Here is a 21267-nt window from a genome sequence, read left to right on the forward strand (position 1 = left end):
CACAATGAAAAATTACATTCATTGGGATGATTTTCAGAATTTAATATACATGCTGCTTTTGTAAATAGATACTTTTTGCCCACTTTCTACTCCGACATGAACTGTCCTGATGTTTCTTGTACACTTGTGTTCTACAACAGCTTTGTGTAGTACACAGGAGTACAGTACATATGAAAAACTCAGGTCATTCTCTGCTACTGGCTCAAAAATTCATTACTGGGCTTCACAGCTGCTATCCGTTCCAGTCTTGATTGAACCTGTAGTGGAAACAAAATGACATTTACAAACGGTCTTTCACATTAATTGCAGAAAATGACTTAACTGTGTGACTGGCTCAGACGCATGAATAAATGCAATCAAAGTCTATACTAATGGATTAATAGAAGGTAGTGTGTTAGCTTGGCTATTACATGCCTGCAACTGGTGATGGTGAGAAGCATGAGGCCAAGAGCATAACAACTTGACACACAATTCCTGGAGTGTCTTGTGGAATTGAAATTATAAATAAAACTAATTGACCTGTGTGCTTAGCATTATTATAGATGCAGAGCTACTGTGTGAATTTTCTGTTGTGAGAAAAGTAAAAATCTGGGATTTTTCCTGAAGTGACAGTCCAGATCATAACCTTCACCCAGATCTACACTAGCAACTTTTACTGGTATAGCAGTGTCTGTTAGGGGTATGGGGGTGTTTTGGCAAGATTTCTATACTGGCAAATACCCTACTCTAGATGCAGTTATACAGGCATAAAAGTGATTTTGTGGCTAGTTCATTTTGCTCACTGGACCAGTATAAGGTATGCCTCCATTAAAAGTTTGCTTACCGGTATAGCTATAGCGATAAATCCTTTCTAGTGTAGACTAGGCCTTAGTCTTGTAACCTGCTTCTGTCTCTACCTGCTATCTGCTGCTTCAGGAGCAGGCAAAACATTATTCAAGTTGCCAATCCTGTAATGCTCAGAAAGGAGAACAGGCTATCCCTTTGAGTTTGCTATAACCCAAAGTGTTCTCAAGCAGCAGTATTAAACAACCATACTGCATCTGACCAATGGTTCATTTAGCCCAGTAACCTGTCTTGACAGTGGTCAGTGCCAGATGCTTCAAAGGGAATGAACAGAACAAGGCAATTTCAAGTGATCCATCCCTTTCATTCAGTCGCAACTTCTGGCAGTTGGAGGTTTAGGGACACCTGGAACAGGGTTGTACCCTAATTTTTAGACTCCATCCTCTGTATAGCTAACTTCATTTTCTTCCCACATAGCATGTAAGCTGGAAGCATAATATACAAGTTTTATTCTCTTTCAGAACCAGCCTTGTAAGATTAAGATTCATATCTTTAATACTTATGGGTACAAGTAGGGCCCTACTAAATTCAGTTCATTTTGGTCAATTTCACAATCATAGGATTTTAAAAATTCTAAATTTCAATTTTAGGTATTGAAATCTGAAATTTCACAGTAGTGTAACCATAGGGGTTCTCAACCCAAAAGAGGGGGGTGCGTGGGGGTTGCAGTAAGGCCACTCTTCTGTGCCGCTGCCTTCAGCAGTGAGCAGGCAGCCAGCTCTGAAGACAGCACCACCACCAGCAGAAGTAAAGATGGCAATATCATGCTATGCCATGCCATACTCCTGCATGCAGCAGCACTGCCTTCAGAGCTGGACTCCCAGCCAGCAGCCGTAGCGCTTCCTGCAGCCAGGGGAGGTTCCCAGAGATGTCTGACCCAGCCTCAGGAATGGCATGTGCAAAGAAAGTCCTGTCCCTCCCCAGGACTAGCAGCTGGAGCCTAGTGCTTGGGAGTTAAAGGGGCCTTGGTCTGGCTGTAGTGGGGGCAGGGGAGTGACCACACGGCCCTAAGCAATTGCCCACTTGCTCACCTGTAAAGCCAGCCCTCCCCGCCTTCAAAGTGACAACCAGGCCACCTCACTTCTGCGCTGCTGCTGGCAGTGCTGCTGCCTTCAATGGTGGTCTCCCAACAAGCAGCTGCTGCCCAACTCTGTGCAATCTGGTCTCCCCTACGCTAGCCAGATTTCACAGAGGAGATCACAGTCTGTGACCCATTTTTCATAGCCATGAATTTGATAGGGCCCTAGGTATGTTAGAAGATGTAGTCCCTTTCAAAATAATAATACAAGTACTATAGCTAGCTTAGTAGTTCTACAGTTATATTGCCATATTTCTCATATTAGCTGGTTTGAGTCTAAAAGGAAGAGGCAGACTACTGCCCTATTTAAGGTCTCTGCTATAGTGAATCCTGACACAGTTAATTAGGGCTGAGTCATTACTAGTCATACTTAAAATTATTGATTTTTGTCCACTGTTCTCTCCAATTTAAAAATCTAATGTTCAATGAATTCTCAATGTATGATAGCAGGAGCAACTGTTTTTAAAAGCAGTGGCCATACAATTTGTCTAAATGTATGTTACTGATTGAGGATTTTAGACAGTTCTGCAATTCATTAGCATCTCAGATAATTCACGGAGGAGAATAATAGCATCAATTATAGCTTACTAACACTGTCAAAACCACCTCCTGCCCAGATGTTTTCACCAAATTAACTGACTTGCAACTCCAAGACCCAAGCTAACAGTGATTTGGGTACAAGACCAGTTTGTATTCATTGAAAACATTGTTGCTTTTATTTTTCTCTTTTGTCACTTTTAGATTGTTAGCTGTTTAGGAGCAGTCTGTGCCACACTGACAGCCCTTCACGCGTTACAGGAACTACAACAATACACATAAAAGAGAATCTAGTTCCTCGCTCTTCTTGTACAGCATAAGAGGGAATTATGCCCACAGCTGCCTGGAAAAGAGAACCAAGAGCCAATGCAAAAATGCTTGTGTGATCTAAAGCCATGTCAGATGTTTCTAACTGAATCCAGTACAATTTTTAAAAATACTACCCAATACATATCAGATTAGACTAGTGGCTGTTAATGTTAGGTGTTTGGGGCTCTTCAGTCCTGATTGGTTTAACAAATTAGGGCTTGTCTATACTTACTGTGGAATCGATGAGCGGCAATCGATACATCGGCAGTCAATTTAGCTGGTCTAGTGAAGTCCCACTAAATTGACCGCAGATCACTCTCCCGTCGACTCTTGTACTCCACTGGATCGAGAAGAGTAAGGGGAGTCGATGTGAGAGCGTCTCCCGTCGACATAGCCTAGTGTGGACCCTGCGGTATGTAGATTTAAGCGACGTCAATTTGAATTATGCTACTCACTTAACTCAAATTGCGTAGCTTAGATTGACTTTTTGCATAGCTTAGATTGACTTAGGCCTTGTCTACACTACAGGGGAAGATCGAGCTAAGTTACACAACTTCAGCTACCTGCATAACGTAGCTGAAGTCGACGTACTTAGATCTACTTACCACGGGGTCCACACTACGCTACTCTTCTCGATACAGTGGAGTACAGGAGTCAACAGGAGAGTGATCTGCGGTCAATTAAGCGGGTCTTCACTAGACCCGCTAAATCGACTGCCACAGTGCTGATTACTAATATTGGTATTGCAGTAGTGTTTACAGGCCTCAACTAAGCATCAAGGCCCACTGTGCGAGGCCCTATCCATGCAACACAGCAACGGTCCCTGCCCTAAAGAACACAATCTAAGTGTTAATTGTTTCTGTAAGGCTAAATAATTAAACAAAGGGCTAAAAATTCATTGCATATCTACTACAACACTTCACGGGTCAAGGTGGTTTAGACAACAGTTAGCTTATCCTACCTGGTCAAAACTCTTGTTTAACTGGGTCAAAGCAAGATCATGCTTTTTCATTAGTTTCTGGTATTCTGCCAAGCTGTCTGCTTCCTTTGTGAGTTTCTCTAGACAAAGCAAAGTAGGCAAGGCATCAGATATGTGGCCATTAAAGCAATAGTTGAGCAAACTCTGTAATAGTTTACATTTATTTGCAAAATAAGTTCCAGTCAAGTTTTCATACCATAAACAAGTCTGCAGAGTAAAATGCAGTGCTTCATTCTGTTTGGTGCCTTCAAACCTGACCTCACACTGTACTCTTATAAAATCCTCCCACCTCTGTGGCAACAGTATTAAAGAAAATGGCTATGGAGGAACTACTAGCGTAGGGGTTCTTAAACTGGGGGTCAGAACCCCTCAGAGGGTTGCAAGCTGTCAGCCTCCACCCCAAACCCCACTTTGCCTCCAGCATTTATAATGGTGTTAAATATGTTAAAAAGTGTTTTTAATTTAAAAAGGGGGGTCACACGTCAAGGCTTGCTATGTGAAAGAGGTCACCACTGTAATAGAGCATATGTGGCTGGCAGCAGAGCACGCCTCCCTTCTATTACACTCTTTGCATAGTCTCTTTAGCTCTCTTCTAGTCTATAACTGTAGGCGAGGAAGGGTCCATTTCTGCCATGGAAAAAGTACTGTCTAGCCTGTGCCATGACAGGTTAAGCTTCCATGGGAAGTTTAAAGTTCCCATGTGCTGCAGACACTCTGTACTGTCGCACTCTGCTGACTCCCACAGAGGCAGAAACTGGTTGCAAAGCTCCCCTCGGTGTTACTTAAACGATTGCAGCCCCTTAGGCCGAGACACGTCAATCTATTTGGCTTGAGTCGGGAAGTTCCCCCTGTGGTAGCTGACTCCCTTCAGTCAGTCAATCTGTGCCGCTGCTTCGCCCCCGGCCCCTGCCCTGGCAGCCGCGCTGCAGGCGCAGCGTGAAACCAACACGGTGGCAGCGACGTTTAACTCCGCGGGCGGCCGCTGTGACGGGAGGGGGGCCGGGCTCCCCGCGCGTCCCCTCGGCGAGCGGCTCCGCGGCCGGGGTGCAGGGGCAAGGCGCGACAGGCCTGGCAGACAGGGGCGCTGCCCCACGCGCGGGGCTCCCCGAGTGACCAGAGCGGGGCGCGGCGGCTCCGGCGCTGAGCGTAGGGAGCAGCGTGAGCCTCCTCACGCGCCGCGGCTGGGCTGTGCAGAGCGGATGTCCCGCGCGGCCCCTCCCGTTACCTAGCGCAGCCGCCATCCGCCCGTACGCCGCGTCGGAGGCGAGACACTGGGGCGCGCTCGCAGCCATGCTCAGCCAGCCGGCGCCGCGCCCAGCCCAACAGGCAGAGGCTTGAGTCGCGCGCGCCTTCCCGCCAGCGCCCTCGAGACTCGTTCCCTAGCCCGCTGTCACGTGACCCAGCGCCACTCATGTGACCTGCCCCCTCCTGGAGTGGTTGTCACGTGTCCGGGATGGGCCGTTTGATCTGTGGCTCGCGTGGCTGCTCCCCTCTCTCCTTCCCCGCCCCCCTTATCCTTCCTCCTCTCCAAGGAGATGAGCGCGAGCACACACACGCCCCGTGGCAGGCAGGGTCTCGGGGCTGCTGCGGGCAGCGATGGGAGAAGGCGGGGACTCCAGCGCCCTGGGCTCTGAGCAGCTGCGGCTAGAGCTGGGGCAGGAGAAGCAGATGAAGTGAGTTCCCGTCCCAGAGCGGTGGGGAAAGGGGCCGCGCTCGGTGCCTGCAGCAGTGCCTGGGAGTCAGCGTGGGACGTGCTGCGGGGTACGCCGGGGAAAGGCTCCTAGCGCGCTACAGAGGAGGTCAAGACTAGGGCCTGCCTGGTATAAGGTTGCCTAGTGCTTTCCATTATAACACCCTGCTGTCAGGTGCTTCTAGCTTTCCCATCCCTTGAGCACTGGGGCTGAACTTCTCCAGGCTGGTGTGTGCCTGGGGCTGAGTTGTTTTGGGAAAAGGTCAGCCAAGGAGCTCCAGCTGTTTTAGAGAATGAGGCTAAGGAAATGTTTTCTCTTTGCTACAATGTTCTCACAATCTTTGCTTTGAGATGCTCTAGCGCCCGCCTGCTTTGAAGCAGAAGCTTGACATTTGGCCAGGGGTGGCCTTTGTGCTCGGGATGTGCCTCTTGCCAGCCCCAGGAAGTTCACACAGATTTAACCAAGTTCTAAGCCTTTGAAAAATATGCACATGCTCATAGATTTTAGCAGCTAAATTCCCCAAAAGATTCCATTTGTGCTGGGCATGCTCCAGCGCTTACAGCTCTGGGCTGCTGCAGACTGTGAGGGGTCGTCTAGGTACTTGAATTGAGAGCAGGGAGCCTTGTTTTGTTTGTCTGTGCTCCAAGTGACCTACTGATAGCCTGGAGAAGGAAGCTGCCTGATGCATGCAGAGAGGGCAAGAGCTACATGGTCTGTGGGAAGTAGATGGGACACAGAGCTTGGTGGGAAGAAGCTGGGATTGGAGGCTTTCGTCGTAGAGGGAGTTGAGGTGGGAGGAGACTGGAACTGGCTGTCAAATGAAACTGGGAGCTAGGAAGGGAAATGGGGGAGGACTTGGGAGTCACTAGGTTGGAGGAGACTGAGACTGAATGAGGCTTTAGGAGGCAGACTGGGACTCTCTGGGCAAAGAGAGTGGGAGGAGTGGAATTGGGAATAGTGGGCGAGGAAACTGGGACTGGGATGGGAAGTCTGGAGAGGTGAAATTAAAATTTGCTGGGCAAAGAGACTAAAAGGGGGATGAGAAGCCTGAGGAGTGGAGACTGGACTGCCTAGGTGAGGCAAGTGGGACAAGAAGCCAGGGGTGAGGAAGAGACAGGACTAGGACACATTGAAGGGCCTGAGGCAGAAAGGGTCAAGCTTGAGGAAAATGGGCAGACAACTCTGTGCCCACTAGAACACACTCCCTTCCAGAGTCTGGAATGGAACCCCAGATTCCTGAGTCTCACCATCCTTCTGCTGTCAGCAAATATTACTCCTGGGGGAATTGTGTGCCACTGCACACGTGCACACTTCTTGTTGGATGCAGAATTATATTTTCTGCAGAAAATACATTCTGTGGAAGAAGTGCTGCAGTTCCGCCTTTCACCCACCAGAGGCTGCTGTGGCGCCAGAACAGCCCACTGACCGGCACTCGCAGCAGGCTGCTTTAGTCAGAGCAGCCAGCCTGCCAATGGAGCCAGGTTAGGAGGCACAGTGGGGCACACAGGGCTGTGGGGAGGGGGAGTGGTCACAGACGGGGGTTCAGAAGGGCTAGTTGGGGGGACAGACTGGGGCATGGGCTCAGGAGTTAGTGGGGTGACAACATTGAGCCAGTGTCTGAATGGGAGGGGAGCTCTGGGACACATGGGGATGGGGGGTGCAGGGACACACAGGGCTGGGGGCAGATGTGCCTGATTGAATGGTAGAGGTTAGGTGTCAGTCAGGGTCTGTATGGAGGAAGCTCGCCAACTCCCTCCAAAAGAAACTGTTCCATACTTCTCCCACCCACACCAACAACCCTCCAGGTTCACTCCCAGGTTCCTTCCCTCTCCCTCAGCTCCTCTGTTACCCCTGACTCCCCCAAGCCTTTGCACTGCTTCGGAGGGATGTGGGAAATACGTTTCTGAATTGTAGTTTAAATGAATAACTCAAAGTTCTATATTAATATGCCTAGTAAGGAATCCATTTGCCAAAAAAAATCCTGAATCTTTTTTTGTCTGTATTGTTATGGACATACTTGCTGACAATATTTTGAAATAAATTACCAAAATAATTGAAACTGGCATGATCATATTGTGTTATGTTGACAAATAAAATATGCAGAATTTTGCAGAATTTTAAAATATTGTGTGCATAACTTTTAATTTTTTTGGTGCAGAATTCCCCCAGGAGTAAAATATCTCTGAAACCCACTGGCTCCTTCTTTTGGGGTGGGAGCAGCAGTCGCCAGATACTCTCATGATCTTCTTGCCTCTAACCCTGCCCTCTCATGCATTTATCTCAACTCTCTCCATCCTCCTCATGCTTTCCTTGCAGTATGCTAACTCTCTGACTTTCTCCCTTCCTGTTGGTGTCTTCTGTTCAAACCAGCAACTGTTTTGTTACCCTCCTGCCCCTGTGCCCCTCCTCCCAAATCTGAAGTGGATGGGGACAAAGAGTGACTGGAGCAAGGAGTAAATTAGGACTTCTCTCCCCTTCCCCCTGGTGACTTCCAGCCTCCTTGGGTTATCTGGCCCAACCTCCTCTTGGACTGAGGGCTTCCTTTGAAACCCTTGACATTTGCAGGCCCCAGCTTCCCCACAATTGGTTCCTTCCCTATCTCTTCCCTGATATGTCAGCTTCCCATCCCCTGTTTGCCTTCCTGCTTCTCTGATCATTGATTTGGCTGTTTAGATGCTGTCATTTTACTGAAAACTGATGTCATTTCTGGTACCAGCAGTATGGTAGTCCTGGAGATACTGCTTGAGTCCTCTTTTTTTCTCCCACTCTGGGCTTCACGTATTCTGCCATGTTGTATCCTATACTTGGAACAGTTGCCATTTTCTTGTTCACCCACATCCCTCATTCTCTTCCTCTCCTTAAACCTCACTTTTCCAGTAGCCTTTCTATCTTTTTCTCATCTGTAATCCTTTTTCCTTACCTTACATTCCTGTTAATCCAGTGTTTTTGTTCACTTTAGGCTCCAGTCCTGCAATCATGTCTGCACAAACTGGTGGTGTCTTTGCAAATTTAAGAGTCCACCTGCATGGCTCAGTCTGTTTGGGGGACTGTGTACTGAGCCTAATGGCCTGCTAGGCAAGGCTGAGAGCTTCTTAATGAGGCTTTGATCCCTTAACCCTTAACTAGGGGACAGAGATACTCATGAAGACCAGGGCTTTAAAAAGTGCGCTCCGAAGTGACCAGAGGAGGTAGCGAACAGGAGCAGCTAACACTGGAGTTTTGAGGGGGAGTTTGAGGTGGGGCTAGATACACTCAACATTCTTTAAAGCCAAAAACACCCCCTGATAAAAACAAAACATCAACAAAGGAACGAGCTGCAGGAGTAAAAAGAGAATGCAGGCAGAAGTCCAGCAACAGAATGGGGGCTATCCAGTTTATTGCACCCAATGTAGCATGTATTATTATCTGCCCTATGGGCAGGTGGCGTATATATGCATTCGGTGCAAGGAGCTCCTGTCCCTCAGAAACCATGTACGGGCTTTGGAGACCAGAGTGGCTGACAGCCTCTGTGCTATTGAGGAGGATGAAAATCTCAGGGAAGGAGAATATCCAACTGGAGCAGAGGAAAACGATACCATAGTTGGGACCTTCCTTCCAGATAAAGTTGTGGTATCCTCTCGCACTGAGGATACCTCTCCGGGAGAGGGAACTCCAGTTATTAGGAAGAGACAGGTAATAGTTATGAGGGATTCGATCATTAGAAACATACATAGTTGGGTTTACGATGACCGGAAGAACCACATGGTGACTTGCCTGCCTGGTGCAAAGGTTGCAGCTCTCTCAAGATATCTAGATAGACTTATGTGTAGTGCTAGGGAGGAGCTGGTGGTCGTGGTACATGTACAGTGACATAGGGAAGGATAGGAGAAAGGTCCTCGAGGCCAAATTTAGGCTGCTAGGTAAGAGACTGAAGTCCAGGACTCCATGGTAGCATTCTCTGAAATGCTTCCAGTTTCACACGCAGGGCCAGTTAGACAGGCAGAACTGCAAGGTCTCAATGTGTGGATTAGATGATGGTGTAGGGTAGGGAAGAGGGGTTTAGATTTATTAGGAACTGGGGAAACTTTTGGGAAAGAGGGAGCCTATACAAGAAGGATGGGCTCCACCTAAACCAAAATGGAACCAGATTGTTGGCACTTAAAATTAAAAAGGTCATAGAGCAGTTTTTAAACTAAGGACTGGGGGAAAGCCGACAGGTACAGAGGAGTACGTGGTTCGGACAGAGACATCTCTTAGGGGAGGATTTAATCTTTATAAATCTTTATTTATGGAGATTCTCTGTGTCCTAATAAGGAGGAGAGGATGGAAGGTGATAAAATATGGGTAGGATCTGATGAGAAACAGTCAAATAAATAAGAGTCCCATTCAATTACATCATGTAATGGCAGACAGATAAGTAGTGACAAGTTTTTAAAAAGAACAGGATTACTTGTGGCACCTTAGAGACTAACAAATTTATTAGAGCATAAGCTTTCGTGGGCTACAACCCACTTCTTCGGATGCATATAGAGTGAAACATATATTGAGGAGATATATATACACATACATACAGAGAGCATGAACAGGTGGGAGTTGTCTTACCAACTCTGAGAGGCCAATTAAGTAAGAGAAAAAAAACTTTTGAAGTGATAATCAAGATGGCTCAGTACAGACAGTTTGATAAGAAGCAAGTGTGAAAATACTTACAAGGGGGAGATAGATTCAATGTTTGTAATGGCTCAGCCATTCCCAGTCTTTATTTAATCCTGTGTTGATTGTGTCTAGTTTGCATATCAATTCCAGCTCAGCAGTCTCTCGTTGGAGTCTGTTTTTGAAAGCCACCCGCAGGTCTGTCATAGAATGGCCAGACAGGTTAAAGTGTTCTCCCACTGGTTTTTGAGTATTATGATTCCTGATGTCAGATTTGTGTCCATTAATTCTTTAGTGTAGAGACTGTCCGGTTTGGCCAATGTACATGGCAGAGGGGCATTGCTGGCACATGATGGCATATATCACATTGGTAGATGTGCAGGTGAACGAGCCCCTGATGGTATGGCTGATGTGATTAGGTCCTATGATGATGTCACTTGAATAGATATGTGGACAGAGTTGGCATCGGGCTTTGTTACAAGGATAGGTTCCTGGGTCAGTGTTTTTGTTCAGTGATGTGTGGTTGCTGGTGAGTATTTGCTTTAGGTTGGGGGGTTGTCTGTAAGCGAGGACAGGTCTGTCTCCCAAGATCTGTGAGAGTAAAGGATCATCTTTCAGGATAGGTTGTAGATCTCTGATGATGCGCTGGAGAGGTTTTAGTTGGTGGCTGAAGGTGACAGCTAGTGGTGTTCTGTTATTTTCTTTGTTGGCCCTGTCTTGTAGGAGGTGACTTCTGGGTACTCGTCTGGCTCTGTCAATCTGTTTTTTCACTTCAGCAGGTGGGTATTGTAGTTTTAAGAATGCTTGATAGAGATCTTGTAGGTGCTTGTCTCTATCTGAGGGATTGGAGCAAATGCGGTTATATCTTAGAGCTTGGCTGTAGACAATGGATCGTGTGGTGTGTCCTGGATGGAAGCTAGAGGCATGTAGGTAAGTGTAGCGGTCAGTAGGTTTCCGGTATAGGGTGGTATTTATGTGACCATCGCTTATTAGCACAGTAGTGTCCAGGAAATGGACCGCTTGTGTGGATTGATCTAGGCTGAGGTTGATGGTGGGATGGAAATTATTGAAATCATGGTGGAATTCCTCAAGGGCTTCTTTTCCATGGGTCCAGATGATGAAGATGTCATCAATGTAGCGCAAGTAGAGTAGGGGCGTTAGGGGACGAGAGCTAAGGAAGCGTTGCTCTAAGTCAGCCATAAAAATGTTGGCATACTGTGGGGCCATGCGGGTACCCATAGCAGTGCCGCTAACTTGAAGGTATATATTGTCCCCAAATGTGAAATAGTTGTGGGTGAGGACAAAGTCACAGAGTTCAGCCACCAGGTTAGCTGTGACATTATCGGGGATACTGTTCCTGATAGCTTGTAGTCCATCTTTGTGTGGAATATTGGTGTAGAGGGCTTCTACGTCCATAGTGGCCAGGATGGTGTTTTCTGGAAGATCACTGATGGATTGTAGTTTCCTCAGGAAGTCAGTGGTGTCTCGAAGATAGCTAGGAGTGCTGGTAGCATAGGGTCTGAGGAGAGAGTCCACATAACCAGACAAGCCTGATGTTAGGGTGCCAATGCCTGAGATGATGGGGCGTCCAGGATTTCCAGGTTTATGGATCTTGGGTAGCAAATAGAATGTCCCTGGTCGGGGTTCTAGGCATGTGTCTGTACAGACTGTTACTTTGCTGTTTTTATTGCAGAAGCCAACATAGCTGCCTTGGCGTACGGATCAGTGTACCAGGATCGTAAGACACCAGCAGGAATCTGTGCATCCATTAGTGCTCTTGTAGAGCATTATGCAGACTGCATTGTATGTTATCACATCACACAAAAGTGGTAGCTTTTAATTTTACAACTAGCAATTTTTCAAGCGTAAATAAATGTAGATGTGGGAGGGATACTGAGGCTAAATGAGGTTGAAGCTATTCCTATAATCAATCATAAAATAGGTTAGAAAATGCTTGGAAGGGTCAGTCCTAAGCATATGTACTGCATTTATTAAGGGACATGGATATACCTATCCTTGTAACAAAGCCCGATGCCAACTCTGTCCACATATCTATTCAAGTGACATCATCATAGGGCCTAATCACATCAGCCATACCATCAGGGGCTCGTTCACCTGCACATCTACCAATGTGATATATGCCATCATGTGCCAGCAATGCCCCTCTGCCATGTACATTGGCCAAACCGGACAGTCTCTACGCTAAAGAATTAATGGACACAAATCTGACATCAGGAATCATAATACTCAAAAACCAGTGGGAGAACACTTTAACCTGTCTGGCCATTCTATGACAGACCTGCGGGTGGCTATCTTAAAACAGAAAAACTTCAAAAACAGACTCCAACGAGAGACTGCTGAGCTGGAATTGATATGCAAACTAGACACAATCAACACAGGATTAAATAAAGACTGGGAATGGCTGAGCCATTACAAACATTGAATCTATCTCCCCTTGTAAGTATTTTCACACTTGCTTCTTATCAAACTGTCTGTACTGAGCCATCTTGATTATCACTTCAAAAGTTTTTTTTCTCTTACTTAATTGGCCTCTCAGAGTTGGTAAGACAACTCCCACCTGTTCATGCTCTCTGTATGTGTGTGTATATATATCTCCTCAATATATGTTTCACTCTATATGCATCCGAAGAAGTGGGTTGTAGCCCACGAAAGCTTATGCTCTAATAAATTTGTTAGTCTCTAAGGTGCCACAAGTACTCCTGTTCTTTTTGCAGATACAGACTAACACGGCTGCTACTCGGAAACAAGTTTTTAAAGTGCTTATACACAAATACTACATAATAAGATGTGTGAACTAGAGTGCCTCGTATTAAATGAGGATATTGATGTAATAAGCATTGCAGAAACTTGGTGGAATGAGAATAATCAATGGGACACAGTACTACCAGGGTACAAAATATATCGGAAGGACAGAACAGGTCATGCTGGTGGGAGGAGTGGCACTAAATGTGAAAGAAATTATAGAATCAAATGAAGTAAAAATCTTAAATGAACCAAACTGTATCATAGAATCGCTAAGGATAATAATTCCATGCTCTAATAATAAGAATATAGCAGTAGGGATATATTACCGACCACCTGACCAGTATGGTGATAGTGACTGTGAAATGCTCAGTTTGAATAGAGTGGCTATAAAAATAAAAAACTCAATAATAATGGGAGATTTCAACTATCCCCATATTGACTTGAGTACATATCATCTCAGGACGGGATGCAGAGATAGTTTCTTGACACCTCAAATGACTGCTTCTTGGAGCAGCTAGCCTTGGAACCCACAAGAGGAGAGGCAGTTCTTGATTTAGTCCTCAGTGGAGCACAGGATCTGATCCAAGAGGTGAATATAGCTGGACCGTTTGATAATAGTGGCCATAATATAATTAAATTTAACATCCCTGTGGCGGGGAAAACACCACAGCGGCCCAGCACTGTAGCATTTAATTTCAAAAAGGGGAACTACACAAAAATGAGGAAGTTAGTTAAACAGAAATTAAAAGGTACGGTGCCAAAAGTGAAATCCCTGCAAGCTGCATAGAAACTTTTTAAAGACACCATAATAGAGGCTCAACTTAAATGTATACCCCAAATTTAAAAACATAGTAAGAGAACCAAAATAGTGCCACCGTGGCTAAACAACAAAGTAAAAAGCAGTGAGAGACAAAAAGGCACCCTTTTAAAAAGTGGAAGTTAAATCCTAGTGAGGAAAATAGAAAGAAGCATAAACTCTGGCAAATGAAGTGTAAAAATATAATTAGGAAGGCCAAAAAAAAGAATTTGAAGAACAGCTAGCCAAAGACTCAAAAAGTAATAGCAATTTTTTTTAAGTACATCAGAAACAGGAAGCCTGCTAAACAACCAGTGGGGCCACTGGACAATCGAGATGCTAAAGGAACACTCAAGGATGATAAGGCCATTGCAGAGAAACTAAATGAATTCTTTGCTTTGGTCTTCATGGCTGAGGATGTGAGGGAAATTCCCAAATCTGAGCCATTCTTATTAGGTGACAAATCTGAGGAACAGTCGCAGATTGAGGTGTCATTAGAGGAGGTTTTTGGAATAATTGATAAACTAAACAGTAATAAGTCACCAGGACTGGATGGTATTCACCCAAGAGTTCTGAAGGAACTCAAATGTGAAATTGCAGAACTACTAACTAGTTTGTAATGTATCATTTAAATCAGTTTCTGTACCAAATGACTGGAGGATAGCTAATGTGACACCAATTTTTAAAAAAGGACTCCAGAGGTGACCTCGGCAATTACAGGCCAGTAAACCTGACTTCAGTACCGAGCAAATTGGTTGAAGCTATAGTAAGGAACAGAATTGTCAGACACATAGATGAACATAATCTGTGGGGGAAGAGTCAACATAGTTTTTGTAAAGGGAAATCATGCCTCACCAATCTACTAGAATTCTTTGAGGGGGTCAACAAGCAAGTGGACAAGAGGGATCCAGTAGATATCGATATTTTCCGAAAGCCTTTGACAAGGTCCCTCACCAAAGGCTCTTAAGCAAAGTAGCTGTCATGGAATAAGAGGGAAGGTCCTCTCATGGATTGGTAACTGCTTCAAATATAGGAAACAAAGGGTAGGAGTAAGTGGTCAGTTTTCAGAAGGGAGAGAGGTAAATGGTGATGTCCCCCTGAGGTCTGTACTGGGATCAGTCCTATTCAACATATTCATAAATGATCTGGAAAAAGGGGTAAACAGTGAAGTGTCAAAATTTGTAGGTGATACAAAACTACTCAAGATAGTTAAGTCCTAAGCAGACGGTGAAGAGCTACAAAAAGATCTCACAAAACTGATGATTGGGTAACAAAATGGCAGATGCAAAAAGCAACAAAGAGTCTTGTGGCACCTTATAGACATACATCTGTTAGTCTATAAGGTGCCACAGAATTCTTTGTTGCTTTTTACAGATCCAGACTAACACGGCTACCCCTCTGATACTTAAAATGGCAGATGAAATTCAATGTTGATAAATGCAAAGTAATGCACATTGGAAAACATAATCCCAACTATACATATAAAATTATGGGGTCTAAATTAGCTATTACCACTCAATAAAGAGATCTTGGAGTCATTGTGGATAGTTCTCTGAAAATATCCACTCAATATGCCGTGGCAGTTAAAATGCGAACAGAATGTTGGGAATCATTAAGAAAGGGATTGATAATGAGACAGAAAATATCATATTGCCTCTATATAAATCCATGTTCCACCCGCATCTTGAATACTGCACGCAGCTGTGGTCGCCACATCTCAAAAAAGATATATTGGAATTGGAAAAGGTTCATAAAAGGGCAATAAAAATTATTAGGGGTACGGAATGGCTTCAGTATGAGGAGAGATTAATAAGACTGGGACTTTTCAGCTTGGAAAAGAGACAACTAAGAGCAGATATGATAGAGGTCTATAAAATTATGACTGGTGTAGAGAAAGTAGATAAGGAAGTGTTATTTACTTCTTTTCAGAACACAAGAACTAGGGGTCACCAAATGAAATTAATAGGCAGCAAGTTTAAAACAAAAGGAAGTATTTTTTCACACAACGCACAGTCAACCTGTAGAACTCCTTGCCAGAGGATGTTGTGAAGGCCAAGACTATAACAGGGTTCAAAAAAGAATTAGATAAGTTCATGGAGAATAGGTCCATCAACGGCTATTAGCCAGGATGGGCCGGGATGGTGTCCCTAGCTTCTGTTTGCCAGAAGCTGGGATTGGGCGACACTGAATGGATCATTTGATGATTACCTGTTCTGTTCATTCCCTCTGGGGACACCTGGCATTGGCCACTGTCGGAAGACAGGATACTGGGCTAGATGGACCTTTGTTCTGACCCACTATGGCCATTTTTATGTTATTAATGATCAGGACCTTAGATTGTAAACTGAATGGGGAATGTGTCTTAAGCTGTGTTTCTAAAGTGCCAAGATTTATATAGAGGAATATATGATTTTAAATACAGACGCCCCCCGGGTTACGCAAACCTGACTTACACAAATCCGCACTTACAGAAAAAGTTCCCTAAGCTAGACATAGGAGGTTTTTTTGTTTGTTTGTTTGTTTTGGGTTTTTTTGCGTAATTGTCGGGTATACGTTTCCGACTTATGCAAAATTTGAATTACGCAAGGCGTTCCGGAACGGAGTGCTTGCGTAAGTGGGGGAGTGTCTATAATAAATAATTATCAGAAAGGTAATTGTGGAGTTTAATATTTAGGCTTTCTGCTGCAATATTAACCATTTTGTCCATTTAACCTGGTATTAAAGCATCATGGAAAGCATATCTCACTAACACTGACTAGATACCTGAATGGGTGGAAATGCAAAAATGATGTCAGTTCTCAGTGGCTCCTTCCACTGTCAAATGGCTCATAAATGCTTGATTTAATCAAAGCTTAAATTTCCAATACAATTAACAGTTTGTATATTTTGAAGACATTTCACACTCTAAAGCTCTAAACTTTTTTTTTTTTTCAAATTAAAGTTTAAGTAATGAAAATAATAGTGACTTAGCTCCTATATTTCTAGGGGAAAATTTCTGTTTGTTATATATAGGGCCCTACCAAATTCACGGCCATGAAATATGCCTCATGGACCATGAAATCTGGTCTCCCCCATGAAATCTGGTCCTTTGTGTGCTTTTATCCTATACTATACAGATTTCACGGGGGAGAGCAGCATTTCTCAAATTGGGAGTCCTGCCCAAAAGGGAGCTGCAGGGGGGGTCACAAGGTTATTTTAGGGGGTATTGCCACCCTTACTTCTGCACTGCCTTCAGAGCTCAGTGGCTGGAGAGTAGCGCCCCGCCAGCAGAAGTGCAGAAGTAAGGGTGGCAATGCCATATTATTCCACCCTTACTTCTGCGCTGCTGTCTTCAGAGCTGGGTGGCTGGAGAGTGGCAGCTGCGGACTAAGGGCCCAACTCTGCAAGCAGCAGCACAGAAGTAAGGGTGGCAATACCATACCCTGCCATCCTTACTTCTGCGCTGCTGCTGGCAGCGGCTCTGCCTTCAGAGCTGGGCTCTTGGCCAACAGTCGCTGCTCTCCAGCTGTCCACCTCTGAAGGCAGCGCCGCCGCCAGTAGCAGCGCAGAAGTAAGGGTAGTAGTACCATACCCCCTACAATACAACCCCCCCGTACATTAACCTTGCGACACCCCCCCACACACACACAACTCCTTTTTGGGTTAGGACCCCTACAATTACAACACCGTGAAATTTCAGATTTAAATAGCTGAAATCATCAAATTTACTATTTTTAAAATCCTATGACCGTGAAATTGACCAAAATGGACTGTAAATTTGGTAGGGCCCTAGCTATATACTATTTCAAACCCTGGGTTTAGCTGCTAGTTATTATATACTTTGACAATTAGTTTAAGAAGAATGAAATCTAAGTCATTGTCATAATATGTGGCCGAAAAGTATCTAGAAGAATGATTATTAGTCTCTAAGCAGTGAGTTCTGAGTTAAACTAAGATCAAAATTTCCAATAGCACTTTTCTCAGGTATACTTGTATGTATCAAGAACTAAGATAATCATTAGTTCATTAGCTTAACACAGGATGTCTTGCCAGACAAATATTGATATCTAAAGATAGTATATGTTATCTTCTTATGAAAATGTCTCCAATCACAAAATTTCAGAAATGCTTCTATCTTTCTAAAGCACTGTAGCAATCCTAGAGCAAAATATTGTAATGATGGGACATTGGACAGGGTGCACTGGTGCTCTGAGGTGGTACAGAGAATTCTCTTTGAGATGCATGGCTAGCGGATCTTGCTTACATGTTCAGAGTCATACTGATCACCATTTGGGGGATTGGGAAGGAATTCCCCTCCCAAGTTAGATTGGCAGGGACCTCGGGATTTTTGGTTTGGTTTGGGGGTTTTTGTTTTTGTTTTTCACCTTTCTCTGCAGCATGAGTCTAGCTCACTTGCTAGGATCATCTACGTATGTCTCACCAAATCCTTTCCCTGCCATTGCAGGGGCCTCAGGCATTCGTGCACCTCAGTCCCTCCTATTCCCTGCCTATGGCACACAGTAGTTTAGTCTTCTGAAGGCTGTAATATTTTAGTCTAATCCAGTTACTGGATTTACTACAGGGCAACTGAGTAGGGTTTAGTAGCCTATGTGCAGGCGGTCCGATGGTCCCTTCTGGCCTCAATCTCTCCAGTGTAGATAATGGAATATAAGCACAAGGACACTTCATCTGTACATAAAATTAATTAAAAAGTTAGATTTTGTTGTTAGTAAGAAGATTAATTATATAACCATTTAATTAACTTCTCTATCACAGGGAAATGCTTGAACTCTCAATATTTGAATTGAGAAACACGATAACAGAACTTGAAAAAAGACTTAGCAGTGTTGAGGATGAAGGTAAGTGAATAATAATTAATCTCGGCAGGATTCGATTTTAATCGAAAACTGTCAGTAAATGTGGATTTCAGCTGACACACTGACTGGAGTGAGTGAGGGGGTCCCTGACAGCACTGCTGCAGAGAGCTCCCTGTGCTGCCTCAAGGCAGTGACACCTGGTCCCTGTATGCTGGGGGTGAGGGGGGGCTGTGGCCCTGGCAGGGGTGAGCAGAGACTCCTGCTAGGACTGCATGGAGGAGGAGAGGAAAAGCTCCCCGCTGCAGGGGTGGCTACTGTTTGCTGAATGGCTCTGCACTCACCATCTGGGAGTTCCGGGGATCTCTGCTTTGCCATGCCAGTACTGCAGCCTTCTCCACATCTTGTGCCTGCAGGGATCAGTGTCACTGGCCCAGCGGTTGTGCAGGGAGCTCTCTGCAGCTCCGCTGTAATGGGAGTGGGGCTGTGACAGCAGAGGGCTCCCTGCACGCCATGGGGCCAGTGACACCCAATCCCTGCAGGCACAAGGTTTCAAGGAGACTGGTTCTTGTCCAGCAAAGCGGAGACCCCTGGCTAAGACTGCAAGGAGCAGGAGAGGAGACTTTGTCGTCCCTGGCCTCAGAGGAGGCCACCCTGCTGCTGAATGGCTCCGTTTCTGGGCAGGAACCATTCAGCAGCGTGGTGGCCTTTCCTGTAGCCAGGGGATTTGTCATCCTCCTGACCCTGGCCTTCTCTGCACCTTTTGCCTGCAGGAATCTAGTGTCACTGGCCATGCAAGGGAGTTCTCTGCAGCTCTGCAGTCATGTTCCAACTTGCTTGCTCTCCAGCCCTCCCCAGCCAGGAACTGCTTTTATAGTATGTACAGACATACATTTTAACAATAAGAGTAATTAACCACTGGAACAATTTACCAATGGTCATGGTGGATTCACTATCGCAGACAATTTTGAAATCAAGACTAGATTTTTTTTCTAAAAGATGTTCTAGGAATTATTTTTGGGAAATTCTATGGCCTGTGCTATACAGGAGGTCAGACTAGATCAGTGTTTCTCAAACTGGGGTCCACGGACCCCTGGGGGACCCCAAAGGTATTCCAGGGGGTCTGTGGGCCCCACTGATCAACTCCTCCCCCACCCTCCCTCAACTCCTCTCCCTTCCTCTATTTCCAGGAGGCTACTGAAGCCAAACCGGGAGATTTTAGGTGGTAAAAGTCCAGCGGTGCAGCGGGGCTAAGGCAGGCTCCCTACCTGCCCTTGCTCTGCACCGTTCCCAAAAGTGGCTGGCACGTCCCTGCGGCCCCTGGGGGAAGCAGGGGGGTTTCCGCGCACTCCCCCAACCCCGAGTGCCGACTCCGCAGCTCCCATTGGCCAGGAACTGTGGCCATTGGGAGCTATGGGGGTAGTGTCTGCAGGCAGGGGCAGCGCCCGGAGACTCGCTGGCCCCCCGACCCAAGAGCCGCTGCCAGAGAGATGTGGCAGTCGCTTTTGGGAGCCGCCTGAGGTAAGCATCACCTGGCTGGAGTCTGCACCCCTCACCCCCTCCTGTACCCCAATACCCTGCCACAGCCCAGAGCCCACACCCCGCACCCAAACTCCCTCCCAGAGCCCGCACCCCTCACACCCTACTGCATCCAAACTCCCTCCCAGAGCCCACACCCCCTCCTGCACCCAAACTCCCTCCCACAGCCTGAACCCCTCACCCCCTCCTGCACCCCAACCCCCTGCCTCAGCCTGGTGAAAGTGAGTGAGGGTGGGGGAGAGCAAGCGATGGAGGGAGGGGGGATGGAGTTAGCGGGGGAAGGGAAAAGGTGGGGAGAGGGTGGGGCCTTGGGGGAAGGGGTGGATTGGGGGTGGGGCCCGGGGCTGAGCAGGGGAGCTTGGGGGTCCCTGAAAAATTTTAAATCAAAATGGGGATCCTCTGGTTGCTAAAGTTTGAGAACCGCTGGACTAGATGATCACAATGGTCCCTTTTGGCCTTGGAATCTATGAATCTTGAAGATGTAAAATAAAGTCATAATAAAGACTACAAAAGTACATTAGCCATGTATTTTGTATTATTTCACATATCATGAATGAAAAATATAAAAAACATAAGTTTCAGTTACTGGATGAAATCCTGACCTCACTGGGTATGTCTACACTGCAGTGTAAGACCGTGTTTGTCCCCACCCCTTTGTGTCTACACTGCAATTGCGCTAACCAAGAGCGTAGACCCAAGGTTCCAGGACCCTGCAGGGCTATCAGGTCCAAGTTGAAGTCAAGCTGGGACCCAGGGTCCGAGCCTTATTGCTTTGCAGTGTAGCCACAGCCTCATTTGACTCCGGTCCCCAGAGTCATCCGGAATATCCCACAATTCCATGGGACAACTTCTTTAGTCCTCTCTATCCCAACAATTTGCAGTCTACTCTATTGAAAACAGAAACACCCCTTCCCCTGGGAAACGGCAGCAGCTCAGGTCAGTGTTAACCCATTCTGTTCTGATTGCTGATCTGCAGACATACTATCAGAGAGCTTCCCCTGGGTTTGTAATGGAGAGCAAACCGATCAAGCCTTTTGCAGAGTGAGCTGCTTCCTGGTAATGTGCAGAGCAGGCAGTAAAGTTTTCCCACAGTGCACCACGTTTCTAGAGCTAGAGCGGGTCTCATTTCAGAGGGCAGGGGGCAAGCTAGGGGTTCTGGGATATGGTTACTGTGACTCGGGTCTGCCCACTGACTGCAGTGTGGACGCCAGAGCCTTACGGTCCAGCACAGATTATGAAATTCTTAATTTAGGGTTAAAATACAATGTAGATGCTCAAGCAGGGGTCAGCTGACTCGAGTCCCACTA

General features: G+C 45.9%; 1 protein-coding gene and 1 long non-coding RNA gene across 2 annotated transcripts in view; one reads left to right on the plus strand and one right to left on the minus strand.

The window, feature by feature from the left end:
* Positions 1–22: 22 nt before the first annotated feature.
* On the minus strand, positions 23–5132 carry LOC135877926 (uncharacterized). The gene is made up of 3 exons (XR_010561377.1): positions 4972–5132; positions 3729–3826; positions 23–257 (listed from the first exon to the last, which is right to left on the minus strand). It is a non-coding gene; the product is annotated as an uncharacterized LOC135877926 (long non-coding RNA).
* A 185-nt stretch (positions 5133–5317) lies between these two features.
* CCDC169 (coiled-coil domain containing 169) overlaps positions 5318–21267 on the plus strand; it is a 46496-nt gene continuing 30546 nt past the window's right edge. The window contains exons 1-2 of the mRNA XM_065423533.1: positions 5318–5419; positions 18384–18466. Coding sequence (XP_065279605.1) covers positions 5343–5419; positions 18384–18466 — 160 coding nt within the window. The 5' untranslated portion in view covers positions 5318–5342. The remainder of the gene's footprint in view (positions 5420–18383; positions 18467–21267) is intronic.

The sequence above is a fragment of the Emys orbicularis genome, chromosome 1, assembly GCF_028017835.1.
Source record: "Emys orbicularis isolate rEmyOrb1 chromosome 1, rEmyOrb1.hap1, whole genome shotgun sequence".
In the NCBI taxonomy this organism is placed as follows: domain Eukaryota; kingdom Metazoa; phylum Chordata; order Testudines; family Emydidae; genus Emys; species Emys orbicularis.